The following is a 16294-nucleotide window of genomic DNA, read 5'->3' as shown; positions in this document are numbered from 1 at the left end:
CTGTGACGGTGCACTTAGTGGAAATAGCATGTTATAACAACAACAACAATAATGATAATAATAATTGTTATTATTATTATTATTATTATTATTACTAAAATCACTAGTTGCTACACGTTATGCGTTGGTGTATTTATTTATTCATTTTTTGTACTTTTTTTTTCAGGTGAGAAACTTTTTTTGGTAAAATGAAGGTCAGCTTGATAGCGTCAACAAACTAAATTCAACTTTGTTTCACTCTGTATTTTTCCCTGCTAATTCACACCCCACCTGCAGTCCCTCCGGGCCCTCCGTGGGAGCCTGCCCCACAGTTTGAGAACCACTACTCTAAACGATTATATATTTAGGCTTTTGGCATTTGGTCACCCAAAACAAGACATGAGCTTGAGATGTGAGGTAGATTTTTGGGACAACAGAAAAATAACTGGCAGATCAAGTTGTTTACAGTCCAGAATGGCATCAGCACACAAAATAAAGAGCCACATGATTCTTCAAAAACTCGTTTATTCTGAGTTATTAAGAGGCATGATATTGATTACTAACCAACAGACAGACGTGAAGAATGGCAGGATCTGACACAGACAAATGAAGGACAAATAAATACTCCTCTGGAACTACTGATTAGTAACAAGAGTACAAAATTTAACAGACGAGCTTGTTTACAAAATGTGTAAGAAGAGTCTGCATTACAGTAAAACTTTGTGATATGGTTCTGCGCTACTGTGCTGATGGGTTTCTTTAGTTAACCCTTAAAAACCAGGATTGGCATGTTTTCTAGTGCTGCGTTCAGACACCTCTCACAAGTATTTAAACCTTTGAAACATGAACATATTAGTTTGATTTCTTATAAAAACGCAAGGAAAAAAAACTAAAATCACCAACTTAGGATGAAGTCTCACAAACTACAAAGATAAAATTAGTAAAAGAATAACAACAAAAAGAAACAAATAAATGACGTGAAAATTGCCTTAAAAGTAGAGATTTCTTGATGTTTTTCCTCAAATAACTGAGAAAAAACATCAAGAAATCTATATTTATAATTATATGTTTAAAATTAGCCTACAGAAAAAGACATACTTTATCAGAATTATTTTTTAATTAAAATGTTTTACTTTTTTTGTGCAAATGTTGGGTAATTGTCATAACTTTTTAAAATTATTTCCTCACTAATCTTTGGGTCATTTCTAGTTGCTCATTGCCTTCTCTCCATGTTTTTTGAAAGAAATCAAGCTAAACTGCTTTAGTTTTCAGAGAGTTAAAAGCTGGCTGACGGTGCTGCCGCTGTGGTTTCGAGCTGGCACTAAAACATAAAACATCGCTTGAGGTATTATTAAAAAGATTACAAGACAAAAGAAGACGACAAGAATCAACCGATGACTTTGACACAAAACGAATAAGGCAGTGAGAGTCCGGAGGCTCCTGCGCACGGATCCCGTCCCCCGTCTGCTGCACGCATCACCAACAAATACTGACAACACACACTCACTTCAGGGGACGTAGTGCAATTCGGGTAAACAAGGTCGCTGAGCCGCCAGGTCATTCGCCCGCGGTCAGTCCCGGACACTGTTAATGTTTTCACTGGTGACACATTAACCGGGATGACGGCCGACACACCTGCTGGACAAGGCACCCTGCTCGGTCACGCTCCAGTCACGGAGTGACTCGGTATCAGTCGTGGATCTGGAGTCCCGGGACACTCCTCCCCGCTCCGGTGATGACTCCTGTGGTCGTGACTCCTGTGGTCGTGTAGTTGTCTCTGTGTGTGTGTGTGTGTGTGTGTGTGTGTGTGTGTGTGTGTGTCTGTGTTTAATGGCTGAGGCTGTGGGGTGAGATCACAGTTTGGGCTGGTTGGCCAGTTTAATCTTCAGGTTCTCTCCCAGCTTGTCCAGGAACTCGAAGGTGTTCAAGTAGTCGGCACGTGTCACGCTGCGAACAGGAAGACAAGAGAAACGACTGAGTACTTCCTGAGTGTGACCGCTGGGCTTCGTGCACATAAAGACACATTTCCACGACTTTTCCATGACGTTGAGGCTAACTTTAAAGACCATACACTCTCCGAAAATCAATACTCCTTATCAGTTCTTTTTCATTCCCATATTATAGCCTTTTTAAATATTATTTAAAAACAGGGATGCACGATAATCATTGGCCCAATAATGGGACTTATGACGTCATACTGATAATTTGAATTATAAAGTTGTTTGCCGATAAACGGAACCAATAATAAAAAGCATTAATTGCTTTGATTTGGCCAGCGTTGTTGCCATGGTTTCGCTCCTCCAGTACTACACGAACTGCATGATGCTGCGTCAAAATGCTGCTAGATCAGTCCACAACATGTCATCAGTCAGCAGCAGGGTTTAACCCATTGTTTCTTTCTTTTTTTAACTCTTACCCTGCCATTGACGAGATTTTCCGTCAGTCTGTGTTTTCAAATGAACAAGACGATCAAAGGTCCCAGGGTGACGGGAGGAGAGGACTTCCAACGTGCCGACTTTATCGCTATTTAGCGTCTTTTTGGGAGCCTCTCAGCGGCGTTGTTTTAAAAAAACTCAACAGGAGAAACATTTAGCGACTTATTTAGATCATCAGTGAACAAGGAGGAAATATACCGTCCAGGGCGACCCTTACAGGAGATACAGGAGGTCGCCTACAGCGCCACACGCTGGAGGGGCAAAGCTGGTGATTTATGTTTTTAAGGAAAAGACAGGATGTCAGTACACGTTATGACTCCCGCCCGTCCAGGGGACAATGGCAGCCAGCAGCAACAGACAACACTGGGCACGTTTTTTGATAACTAGCCAGCGAGACATTAAAATGACGTTAACAACAGCAAATCTCATAAACATAGCACCAAGGTTGGATCTTTGGTGACCAAGTAGAGCACGGGGGGACGCACTGAAATGGATTTCTGGGTAGCGAAGGACAGGATTTGCATAAACTTTAACTATTGGAAGAGTAAAGAAGTCAAAAAGGTGGGACAAAGTTTCGCTGTCCTTGAAGAGTTTAAACTGAGAGGTAGATCACGGAGACACTCACTTTGGCAGGCCTTTGATGCAGATAGCCAGGTCCTTGGTCATGAAACCGGCCTCGATGGTCTCGATGCAAACGGCCTCCAGCGCCTCGGCGAACTTTCGCAGCTCTGTGTTGTTGTCCAGCTTCGCCCGGTGGAGCAGGCCCCGCGTCCACGCAAAGATGGAGGCTGTAGAGCGCAAACACCCAGTGTAAGAGCGGGATTTAGCAAAGGAATTCATTTACAGCTATGATACTCGACTTTAGGCCTGCGGGCCATATCTGGCCCCTGATAGGGTGCCTGGTGGCTCCTAAACCATTTTCTAATTCACAATAAAAAGAAAGTGATTCACACTAGAGATTGTTTTTGTACTTTAGTATCCATAAAGTGCCAGAGTGCATAAAACAGCATAAAAATAGAGCTTGTTTATTGACAAAAGTGCAAATGGAGGATCCCCCAGCACCTGATAGACGTCCCAGCTAAGCCCCTGAGGTCCTTAATCCTAGATATGTCCTAAAACCAATAAAATGTCTTAAAATTCTAGAAATGTTCTAAAATACGAGAAACATCCCAAAATACTAGAAACATCCTAAAAATCCTAAAATCTTTTGAATTGGAGAAATGTCCTCAAATCCTAAAAGTGTCCTAAACCCTAGAAATGTCCTTAAAATTTAGAAATGTCCCCATATCCTAAAAATGTCCTAAACCCTAGAAATGTCCTTAAATCTTAGAAATGTGATAAATCTGAGAAATGTCCTAAAATCCTAGAAACGTCCTAAAATCATAGTAATGTTCAAAATTCTGGGAAAAATGTCCTAAAATAGGAGAAATGCTGTAAAATCTGAGGAATGCCCTGAAATCTTAAAAACATATGTGGGTCTGCTGCGACTGGTCTGCTATGTGTCCCTGATGTACAGTACATTACGTACAGTGTACAGTACATTAATAGAACTTTTGTTTTTTGGAGTTTTTTGGGGGTAAATGCTCCAGAACAGGCATCCTGTTGTACCTATGGGGTTGGTGGAGGTCTCTTTGCCCTGCTGGTGTTGTCTGTAGTGGCGAGTCACCGTGCCGTGGGCGGCCTCAGACTCCACTGTGCGTCCATCAGGACAGATAAGCACGCTGGTCATCATACCCAGCGAGCCGTAGCCTGAAACACAGTCACACGTTCACAACAAACGGCAAAATCAGCATTTTCTTTTTTTATTGCGATGCAGTTTTGCAACGGTCAGATTTTTAGAGAAGTTTCTACAATTTTCTTTGCATAACTTCTTGTGGGAGTGTGCTGTTTTTACCGACCTTGTGCCACAGAGTCAGACTGTACATCTCCGTCGTAGTTCTTGCAGGCCCAGATGAAGCCTCCCTCTGATTTCATGGCCTGGGCCACCATGTCGTCGATCAGACGGTGCTCATACCAGATGCCTTTGGCCTCAAACTGAGCCCGGTATTCCCTGGACACACGAGATGGTGGACGACACTTCTTAGTTAAAAAGTGAGTGTGCTTTGGAAGAGTTAGTTTGCGTGTGTTTGAAGTTCGTACTTCTCGTAGATCTCCTGGAAGATGTCCTTGAAGCGACCGTCGTACTTCTTCAGGATGGTGTTCTTGGTGCTGAGGTACAGAGGCCAAGCTTTGGTCAGAGCCATCTGGAAGGAGCTGTGAGCAAAGTCCCTGATGGACTCATCTGTGTTGTACATCCCCATCGCTACACCGCCTTTGCCTACACACACACACACACACACACACACACACACACACACACACACAAACACACAAACATATACTTCATTCACATACGCTGTGAAGTAACATCACATACAGACCTACATACACAGTATAACCGCATTTATTAGTGTCAGAGTTCATACAGATTTTAACTAATATATTTCCATGACTTTTCTTGACTTAAAACTAAATATTAAAATATAACTTATTTTCAGCAAAAAGGGAGAGGCATGTCAAATCATTTTTAAGCACAGGGGAGGGATTTATGTTTTTTAATTTGGCTATAAGGAAGGGGCATACAACTTTAAATGGCTGCGTTTTGTATTGATTTTAGTTAAGATATATAGTTGGCATGTTTTCTTAAAAAAAAAAAAAGGTCTTCTTTTTCTTGACTTCTTTTTTCGGCATTTTTTTCCTTACATTTTTTGGGTAATTTTAAATGAAAAAATGTGTGGTTTTTTGCCTTTTAAAGTTTTTAGTGTTTTTTTTTCTTAAGAATTTTTTGGCAATACGAAATAATTTTTGGGTACTTTTTTTAAAAATCTTTTAAAAGATTTTTAAGGAAAAAATTGAAAAAATGGCACTATTTATCACATCCAGAATCTGTAAAAACAGAAATTACTGTTGAATTTTAAAATTTCTGATTAGACATTTTACAGTTTTGTGAAACAAAATCCCATTACTTTTGCTAACTTTCAGGGTGTATTTAGTTTTCCAAAACTGTCGCAGTTGTTTGGCTGGGTGTTTGCCTGACCCAGTGTCTCATGTAGTGATCGTGAAACTGGCTGGCTCTGTTCTTACCTACAAACTCGTAGATGACGTGTTTAACTGGCGCTCCACCATCTGCAGGTGTGTAGGTCATCTCCACTTTGCCGGGCCCTGACACCACAAAGTCTGTGGCTTTGTACTGTGGGGAGAACATTGAGAAAGCCACAGTGTTCAAGTTGAGACAATGAAAAAAACTGAAAAAATCAATTTGATATTGAGCCAATCGCCGGAACGGACTGATGTACTGAATTTTTCCACTAGGTGTCGCACTTGACTCGGCGGCTGCTCCTGAGTGACCTCCAGTCAAAGGTCAACACAGAGTACTCTGCTGTTTTGCAATGCATGTACTTTTTCAGTACTAACTGCATACATTTTAGATTCTAACGTCTTTAATCACAACAGTGAAATCACAACTTCTCTGTCATTATTATTTTCAGTTACGTTCTTTTATTGTAGGTAGTCTTCATTATTTTTTAGTTCACTTAGAGCATTAATATTCCTGTTATTACTATTTAACTGGTTATCAGTCACGTCAATCTGGCGAACAGTGAGCTGTCAAACTGTCATCTGTGTGCGGCTCAGTTGATGTTGCATATCTTCTGCTGAGCGGAGGATTGTGGGTCGGAATAACCAGAAAAGCATGCTGGCATGCAGACTGCAAAATGTGACCAGATGTGGAAGAATATCTGTTAAATGCTAAATATTTTTCTGATTTACTACATAATATGGTAGTATGTTATTGGGACACACTGTGTTTGTCAGACACCAGTGGCTCCATTTGTTTTATTTTTTTAAGATTATTTCTTGACTTTAATAAGACAGCAGTATGTGAAAGGGCCAGAGTGGGGATGATGTGCAGCAAAGGGCCACCAGCTGGAATTGAACTTGCGTTCGCTGCAGCAAGGACACTGCCTTTTTACATGGGGCACTGGCTCTACCAGGTGAGCTAGAGGGCGCCCCGTGGCTCCATTTAACATGCAAACATAACATGTTGTCCTGTTGTTTTTTACTAATGCAGTATGAGTTAGTGTGCACCGTCATGCCGTCTGCACAGGTTACTGATGTAGGTTACTTTTTAAGAGCATGTCATGATGACAAATGCCTTTTCAGCCTCTGACATCCACATTAGATATTATGTAACCAGCAGCTATTTGACACTTCACCTGCATGACTCACTCCTGAGGGAGGAGCTGTTAACTTTGGCACGACGCCACGAGCTCAAACTTGTTCTCTAGTTCTGTGACGTTGCTGCAGACTTGTTCAGACTGTAGAGGTTTGTGCATTATGGTCCAAAGTGCAGCTGATGAAATATAATTGACTAAGTCTCCTCTGATAACCCTTCAAACCTAATCTCAGCTTGTCACAGTGGTTTGTTGGAAATGATGCCTCAGTAATAGTAGCGGTTTAGTCAGATAATAAAGGAGTCTGTAAAGTTTCTCCACAAGTAAAGACTCTCATGTGATTGCTACACAGTTACAGTCGCTCCTTTGAGATGTGGTCCTGCAGTTAAAGAGTGATTAGACTCAGGCCAGTCACAAATAAAAAATAAGTGAATAAGTAAAATAATAAGTAAATCTAATCTGGCCCTCGATAGGGTGAAAAAATAAAGTGATTCACACTAGGAATTATTTTTGTACTTTTAGTACACAAAAGGTGCCAAAGTCCGTAATACAACATCGCAATGAAGCTTGTTTTTTAAAAAAAGTGTGGGGAATCCTCACAACCCCAGACAGAGGTCCTAGCTAAGCCCCTAATGTCCTAAAATCCTAGAAATGTCCAAAAATTCTAGAAAGGTCCTAAAATTCTTGAAATGTCCTAAAATCCTTGAAATGTCCTGGGGTCTTTAAGGAGTCCTAAAATGTCCAAAGGTCCTAAAATCCTACAGATGACCTAAAATTCTAGAAATATCCAATAATCCAAGAAATATCCTAAAATCCCATATCCTAAAATGTCCCAAAATTTGAGAAACGTCCTCAAATTCTAAAAACATCATAAATTTTTAGAAACCTCCTAAAATCTGAAAAACATTCTATAATTCTAGAAATGTTCTTCATCCTAAAAATGTCCTAAAAACCAGAGAAATGCCCTCCAAAGTGCGTTTTTCAGTACGCAGAATCAAGTTAAAAACAGCCAGAGTAAATACTCTTCAGACATCATCAACAGAGCACTTTAGCCGACAGACTCGTGATGGGATACCTGATCTCCATGAGCGTGCCTGCCGATGATGATGGGCTTGATCCATCCCGGCACCAGGCGGGGGATGTTCTTGCAGATGATGGCCTCCCTGAACACCGTGCCTCCCAGGATGTTACGGATGGTGCCGTTGGGCGAACGCCACATCTGCTTAAGCTTGAACTCCTCCACGCGCTTCTCGTCTGGCGTGATGGTGGCGCACTTGATGCCCACGTTGTAACGGCGGACTGCCTCCGCCGCCTCAACCGTCACCCGGTCGTCTGTTGCATCTCGGTTCTCCATACCGAGGTCATAGCTGTGCAGGGAGAGACGAAAAGGGAATTTTAATTGATAGAGCCGCAGAAAAAGATTCGTTAATGTCCTGGAAATGTGTTTCTATTTTCTATACCTGCTCCAATTCAGTTTTTAGTAGGCTCGGGCATTATCACTGTGTAACAGTGTACCGGGGTACGTAGAAATCCTAACGGTATGTTTTTCAATAGTGTCAAAAATGCAGGTGCTTCTCTTTCTATTAAACTCATTGTATGTAGTGCACAGCACGCACCACTAGAGCTCAGTGTCTACTGGTTGAACAGGCAGCTAAGCTTAAAGACACAGCGACACCTAGTGGTGGAGGGAGAAGTTAAAGGACTGTAAACAGCCGGTGGCCAGCAGGCAGAGTGAGACCATGGGGAATAACAGCATGTTTTTACATTTAACTTGGTGAATTAAGAATTTATTTGGACCAAACCAGAGCTGGTGATTGTTGGAACAGTGAACTTACTAACTAGATTAGTAGCAAGAGTAACCGAGACAGTTGGGGTTTTATTTTGTTTCTGTCGAGTTTGAATGAAATGTGTTTTATGATGATTTAACAAGGAGAGTAAAAAGGACAATTGGTGTGAAAATATTACTTTTCTGAACATTGTTAAGGTTTTGATTGTGTATTTATTACTCTGAAAAGCTGAAATTAAGTAGAGCATTCACCATTGTGTGTGTGTGTGTGTGTGTGTGTGTGTGTGTGTGTGTGTGTGTGTGTACATGTGTGGGCGCACGCTTAAACCTTCATGTACCGTATTCCCCAGTAAAATTTTAGGAAGGTATAAATTGTCACATACTGCCCAAACCTAGTTGATAGAAAAACTATATTTTTTCATTGTTTCATTGTTTTTATTTATTTAACCTTTATTTAACCAGGTTGGTCCCACTGAGATTAAGAATCTCTTTTTCAAGGGAGACCTGGCCAAGACAGTCGACATTCGAAACTAGAGGATGTATCGTTGTTCATAAATAACCTCACCCAAGTAAAATAGAGTCAAACATTAAAGTTGACTGATTTAGATCTGGAAATATTTAATCAGATCTGCCATCTGCCAAATGTTGAATGGCAGCTTCTTTTTTTTGACACTTTTTTGTTATTACAGACATTAGTTAGTCAGTAGTCCTATTTCATTCTTTTTTTGTTTTTAAGTATGAGAGTGAACTGAGATGCACCGAGGAAGAAGTGAACCAAACAGTGATGGAGACGGACTCTAATCCCAGCAGCAGAGGCATGGGACGCCATAAACAAGAGCACTCTGTTTCAAGAAGGGCAGCGATTATTTACGCTTCAGTTGCACAGACGCCCTGCTGCACAACAAAGTACTAAAAGTGAACGTATGCCAGTGTTTTAGCTGGCTTGAGCTAATCTGAATGTTAGAGCTGTGACGTGAAACATTATCACTGTGTCAAAGGACATCATGCATGACATGAACCCTTTGAGAGCTGAGAAAATTGTTTTGATTTCGTTCAAAGACATGGCAAGAGAGTAATGAGCAACAAAAATGAAAGAAATGACCCAAAGCTTGAAGAATATGGAAAAATTACCTGAAATAAAAAAATACATAAAAAAATAAAAATAAAAATTAAAGTTATTCTGTTGCTTAACTTTAAATATTTTTCCCGAGACGTTTTTTTCCTAATTTTTAAAAAACAATTTTCTACATATGTCTTTGGAGTTTCTAGAACTTGTTATTACTCCGCTGCTCACTGCCTTTTTTCACCATATCTTTGGAAGAAATCAAACCGATTTTCTTAGGTTTCAGAGATTAAAATGCTTGTGAAAAGCATCTGGATGCAGCACAAGAAAGCTAATGTCGATCGGTGTTGAAGGGTTAATGAGCGGTGAAAAAGAGCATGAGAGATCGCCTGCAGCTTGAGGTAAATCCCAAATTGCTGCCAGGCCTTTCTTCGCTCCACATCTCAGCTAAATATATTTCTTGCGAGACTCTGGCGTTCGCATCAAGAATAGCCATTAACCTCCTACCCCTCTTCCTGCACAGCGCTCTAACTGTGCTTCCTCTTCTTCTTCTGCCTGTTACTGACCGAGTGAGCCGCAAAACCAACCAGCAACACAGAAACAAAGGAAACAACGGATCAACTGCGCAATGACGACTGGCCCTGCGCCAACATAACTGGACAGGTCGCTCCACTTGTTGCACTGAAAGATTGTTCCTCTAACACTAGAATAAGGTCAACATGCCTGTCATTCCTTTTACGTATTGGCATATGCTTTCTTCTGAGCACAACAGCATTGTCTGAGAGCAGCTGTGACCTTTTACCTACTTTCCTCCTCCCCGTCCTCTGAATGCCAAGCCGCCACAAGTGATGACTAAGTGGATGCATACGGCTGAACGCAGCGTCGCAGGGAGGCTGTTTGATCGGGTCTGCCGCTTTGAAAAAAATCCTACTTTGATGCAAAATGACACAAACTGGCATGTTAAGCAGAGAATGCACAGCTGCATGTAAACGCAAATATTTGTGGGATATTCGTTATAATTTTGCCACGTAAACAGCTTAGTGGGAATATTGTCTCTTTCAGAATAAGGACAAAAAAACAGAATATTTGTGCATGTAAATGTGGTCCCTGCCAGTTTGTTTTTCCAGTGTTCTGATCTGTAACAGACGAGGTCATTGAGAAACTGCTATTCCATCAGAGTAATTATTACACCACATTGAAATCGAAGTTGTACTTCCAATGTCTGTTGCACAATAAATCATTAACTTTTACGACAAGAAACGAGAAGAGATGATGAAAACGCTGTGAAACATCCATCAAATATATCTTTAGAGGGAAGCTAAAGTTCAAAGTTTTGGCCATCTGTCCCCACTGCACAGTTCAAGACATCACGAGGGACACTGAGGACTTGACCTTCACATAAAGAGGTCATGTAAATAACATGTAACTCTGGACAAAGTACATGCAAAAGATAAGAGGAGGAGCGAGGTCAGATGAAGAAACACGTGGTCCTGTTTAGGGTGCTGATTGTAAATGACTAGTGAGATCTCTATGAATACAATCCTACCTCAAACATCTTGGCATTTTTAAGACTTTAAAAAACACTGCTTTAAAACATTTTAATACTAATTCAGGCCTTACTTTTGTATTAATTCATTCAATGCCTTTTTAAGAACTCTTAAGATCAGCAGGTGCTGAGGTGCAAAACCACTGTTGTACCACATAGCGCTGTTACACGTCTGCCTATAGACAACGTGCATTTGTGGATGAGCTGAGGGATGCAGAGCCAGAGGCAAAAGAAACATGTCAACTGCCAAGTAATATTACCGGATTTTGCGCAAATGTGACTCTGCTACCGACAGCCTGCAGCCCATACTTTGCAAACTGTTTGCATGAATAACAGGCTGAGGTTGTACAGTGTTAATTTGCATTGTCCCTATTAAATAAACGACATAACAAGGTAGATTTATTTGCCATTTTTTAGTAGTTTAAAAACTGAAATTATAATAATAATGTTTTAATTATTATTAATATGTATTATATATAGTAAGTAAATAAATAAACCGCAGCCTGCTGGCCGAGTACACAGTGCTGAAAGTGGGCGAATGGAGGGATAAATGCCATTCTCCCTTTTTTTCTTTTTTGTCATTCATACTTTATGCTCAAATATAAATTACATAGATATAAACGGATCCACGGTCAGACAAAAGAGACAACAAAATAAAAATCAAACCAAATTAGTTTAATAAGTTAAACCAGAAAACCACCAAAAAAACTCCATTCTCCCTTTTGAAAGTTAGTGTACAATTCGACCAACTGCTTTTTTAAGGTAGAAAAGCGACATGATGTTGCTTTAAAGGGCCGTGCATATGGCAGTTAGATCAGTATGATAATACTGTGCTGTTACACACACACAGTAACTACTGCTTCATAGGTGAGATAATAACACTCTTCTAGAGACACTTTTTTCGGGGATAAGGCTCAGGGTGTCTCTGTTTTGAAGAAACCCGAGCTCCTTTTCACTGGATGCTTATCAGATACTCCTGCTGTTCACACTTTTCACTGGGGAGTGCTGGATAAACAAGCCAAACTAGAAATCCCAGGGACTGCAGGACCTGTAACCTGATTATTCACTCTCATCCCTGTTGTCACTGCTGTGTTACCAAACAACATCCTTCCCTAGTGTAATAAAGATTCAAAGCACCAACGTGATGAACGAATGTGTATTCACGGAGAATAATCATGATATGTGCTTTTCTAAAACCGAGAACTGATGTTTCAAAATCCGCGCTGCACTTTAAATGAAACACAAACATGAGAGCAACAAAAAGTTTGACCTACAGCGCCGTCGTGCATGCCCTGTGGTCGTCATACTTCACCTGTGCAGGTCGAGCTCCAGGTAAGGGAAGATGAGTTTGTCCTTAATGAGCTCCCAGATGACTCGAGTCATCTCGTCTCCCCTGCATCTCCACCACGGAGCCGGCCTTGATCTTCTGAGACATCTTTGAGCCTGGCGGTGGACACGGGGGACAAACACACAGACATTTAACCCTCAACAGCTGTGCTCAGAGGCCTTTCAACGGCATTTGACACCTGAGATCATTGGTTTGATTTCTTTCACAAACACAGAAAAAAGGACTTGGCAAAAAATTCCCAAGAAATTCATCAGCAAGAAACGACAAGAAAAAGGAAATTACCTGAAAACTGTTTTTAAAAAAGGGGGGGAAATATCAAGACAACTAAAAAAAAAAAATATGTACATATGTTTTTTTGTAAAAAAAAATCTTGTTTTTTTTTGTCTGTTTTTTCTTCTCTTTTTTTACTGTTATTTCATCAGGTAATTTTCCAGTAACTTTTTTTGCTAATTTTTGGGCCACTGCTAATTGCAAGAAAATAATAACAAGGGAAAGAAAATAACCTGATAATTTCTTGTAACTTTTAAATTTCTTGCTAATTTTAATATTAGTTTCAAATTGCCTTTTCCTTGTGTTCTTCAGTTTGTCACTGTAACATTAAAAAAATGTTTTAAATTGGTCTAAAACAGTAAACTGTGTAAAGATAGATTTGATAGATTTGTTTTTTGTTGTATTTTTGAGTAAATTGTTACACAGTGAAATTAAACATAAGTAATTTAAAAGACAATGTCTGTAGTTGTAGCTCTCTCTCAATGGGACTTTCAAATGAGTGACACTGATATCAAAGACAAAGTCCCTCTCTGCATAACACTACAGCCTCAATGAATGAATTCATTCATAACATCAACTAGGAGCAGCCAGGGCATGACTCAGCATTTGTCTGCTCCACCTGATTTACTCTTTACACACTGGTGGATTTAACAGCCACATAATCCTCTTAAACTGTCAAAGTGAGCAACAAAAGCCCTGCAGCATATGGTTAACCTGCCAATAAACTTAATGCAGAGTCCACTGTGTCCTTAGCTTTTTATTCACGACTTAAATGTTCATTATTGTGTCTTATGAAAAGGATATATATCGTTTTGACATGTGCATGTGTAGTTACGTGATTATTACATGTCTGAGATGTGAGATTTCTTCACAGATTTGGAGATTTTTGCCTCATTTGGGACAGGACGGCTGCAAAAGTTACATAAGATGGACAGGCTGCTGATCGCACGATGGGGAGGAGACTGCTGGGACAGCCAACGACAGTCAGTGTGTCTACAGACCGGACGAGCGATGCAAACCGTTATTACAACGTTTACCGTGCAGTTTTCATAAAATACGCTTACTAATAATAAATTATATGGGAGAAAACAGGAAGGAGTTTGCTTACACTAAAGGCCTAACTTTTTGTCTTAGAGCCAAGTAGCCGATTTAATTCAATAAAGACCCCTGAGGTGACATTAGATTGAATCTTATTTACTCAAACACGAAAAATAAACAATTTAAGCTTTATTTTTGTAATGTTAACGCGCTTTAGCGCTCTGTGGCTAACAGAGACAATAGAGATCAGAGATAAGACTCATGTACATTCCTGGTATATTACGTCGCAATTTCTTTGTTTTTCAGTTAACACAGAGTCATTACATGTTACAAAAAGCTTACCTTGTTTGGTTTAAAGGTCCACGACGCTGTCAGACGGGATGCGGAGGCGGAATGATGCCGGACTGCAGGTTAGCTGAAGGGAAGGCGGCTCAGGCGGAGAGAGGAGCGGCAGGTACCCGGCTTCCACGTCCCCGAACTTACTGACAAGATATCGGCCAATCATAGAAGAGAGAACAACCCGAACCGCCAATCAGATAAGCCCACACAGCTGGAGGGGCGGGGTTTGTCTGGGCAGGGTTTGTAAAAGTGGCGCTCTGATTGGTCCGTGCAGCGCTTTTCCGCAACTGAACAACAACTGAATGAATCTATGATTATTACTAAAGAATTTACGTTATATAACCCTGTTCTCACTTTTACAAAATACTTTATATCATGGTGTATTAAATTTATTATTATTTTATTTAAAAATATCTATATTGTGTGTGTGTTTTTTCCCGAATTTGAACAGATATTAAATATAAATAAATAAAAGTCAGTCTTGTCTGCAATATGGTAAACCACCAAATAAAAAGGTACTCAAATAAAAATCAAATTTTAATAATAAATAAATTATTATTATTATTATTATTATTATTATATGAAAATGTACTTACGTTTTTTTTAATAAATTGAAAAAATGAACAAACTATTTAAATTATTTGGAAAAAGGAAGAAAAAACATTCCCCAAAACACAAAATTATATATAAAAAAAGATAAACACGATCTTGAATTCAAAATTGTTAAAAAAAAAAATAATAAAATAAAAAAACGTTTCAAAATTATAAAAGGAAAAAGGAACATCCCCAAACTCAAAACTATTTAAAAAGAGAAAAAACACCCCAAATACTCAAAATTACTAAAAAATAACCCAACTAAAAATCAAAAATTGTAAAAACATTCATTATTCATGTAAAAAAAAAAAAGTCACAAAACTCCACTGACTTTCCTACACTTTATTAATGATTTCTTTATTTTGTGTCATGCACACAAACATGTGCCCAACCCTTATTTAGTTTACAAAACACCATTACAATATATTTATATATATATATATTATATATATATATATATATATATATATATATATATATATATATATATATATATATATATATACCACCTATCTATATTTATAGCACCACCTATCTAATGCCAAGAACAATAACTATCAAGACATTTAAGTTAGCCTATTTTGTATTTTCTATTGTGCTTTGTGTTTTTTTGTGCTGCTGGAGAAGGGTCACTGACTTTTGTTGTCTTTTAGTTTTTGTCTTTTCATTTTATGTTTTTTTTTCTTGTGTTGCTGCTGAAGAGTCACCAAACTGACTTTTGTTGTTTGACAATAAAGATGTTATATTTTTTTTCTTACATTTCTTTTTATATATCTCTCTTATATATCTATTAAATTGATCATAATACGATGTGTATAAAACAAGCTCTGGCATTATGAAATTATTATTATTATTATTATTATTATTATTATATTATTATTATTTATTATTATTGTTGTTGTTGTTGTTGTTGTTGTTGTTGTGTTGTCATTTTATTATTATTATTTTTTTCTGTTTTCTTCGTTTATGTATCTGTATGTATTTCTGTTAATGAACTCGTGTGCGCTAAAGGAAATTTAAAAAAAGACTTCAACAACCAGCAACACCTGCGACCGGAAATTAAAACACAAAACCGGAAACGGAATAACAAGAGAAGACGGGCGCCATGTTTAAATGTTAGAATTTTAACTCGGCGCTGCGCCTGCAGGTGGAGCCACGTCAGAAGGAGCCAGGTGAGGTTGATGTTCAACGATTAAAAACTACTTTTTTTTTTTTAATGCAAAACGGACCGGTGGGACTCTTCGAAGATACGACACATTTAGGGAAGCCACTTTTTCTTTGTTTTAATGGATTACAACGTTAGCAACGTAGTTCAAAAAAGGCTAAAACAAGGAGGATTAGCAAGTTTTTTCTGCACACGTTGTCGCTGGGAGCACTGGAGAGAGGATTTCTGGAGATTTTGTTGAAAAGGAGCTGCTTAAATTGACTGAAACCGACCGAGCTGAGCCTGTTTGGGACGGAAATGGACAATATGTGGACCAGACAGCAGAAGTCCAGGGGGACATTAGCCTACATGATGTGGTTGTTGGACACTTTGCAACCATGAAGACTTCAAACAGGTGAGTCAAAAACATTTCGTCTTCTCGCTGCTCTCGGTTGTTTGTGGCTGTGTTGCTCGCATCGGCTCAAAATGAATGTGCATTGTTTGTTTGAATTTGGCTTTTTGTGATGTTTGTGCTCGTATA

General features: G+C 39.1%; 1 protein-coding gene across 1 annotated transcript; it reads right to left on the bottom strand.

Annotated features, from left to right (window-relative positions):
* Positions 1 to 1187: 1187 nt before the first annotated feature.
* On the bottom strand, positions 1188 to 14137 carry idh1 (isocitrate dehydrogenase (NADP(+)) 1). The gene is given in 10 exon segments (XM_042495007.1): positions 1188 to 1926; positions 3040 to 3202; positions 4023 to 4163; positions 4313 to 4464; positions 4554 to 4731; positions 5538 to 5643; positions 7701 to 7992; positions 12333 to 12412; positions 12414 to 12463; positions 14019 to 14137. Coding segments are annotated over 9 exon segments (1248 nt in total). The 5' UTR covers positions 12456 to 12463; positions 14019 to 14137; the 3' UTR covers positions 1188 to 1832.
* Between the last annotated feature and the right edge of the window lie 2157 nt (positions 14138 to 16294).

The sequence above is a fragment of the Plectropomus leopardus genome, chromosome 10, assembly GCF_008729295.1.
Source record: "Plectropomus leopardus isolate mb chromosome 10, YSFRI_Pleo_2.0, whole genome shotgun sequence".
NCBI classification, from domain to species: domain Eukaryota; kingdom Metazoa; phylum Chordata; class Actinopteri; order Perciformes; family Serranidae; genus Plectropomus; species Plectropomus leopardus.
This window is presented reverse-complemented; position numbering and strand designations above follow the sequence as displayed.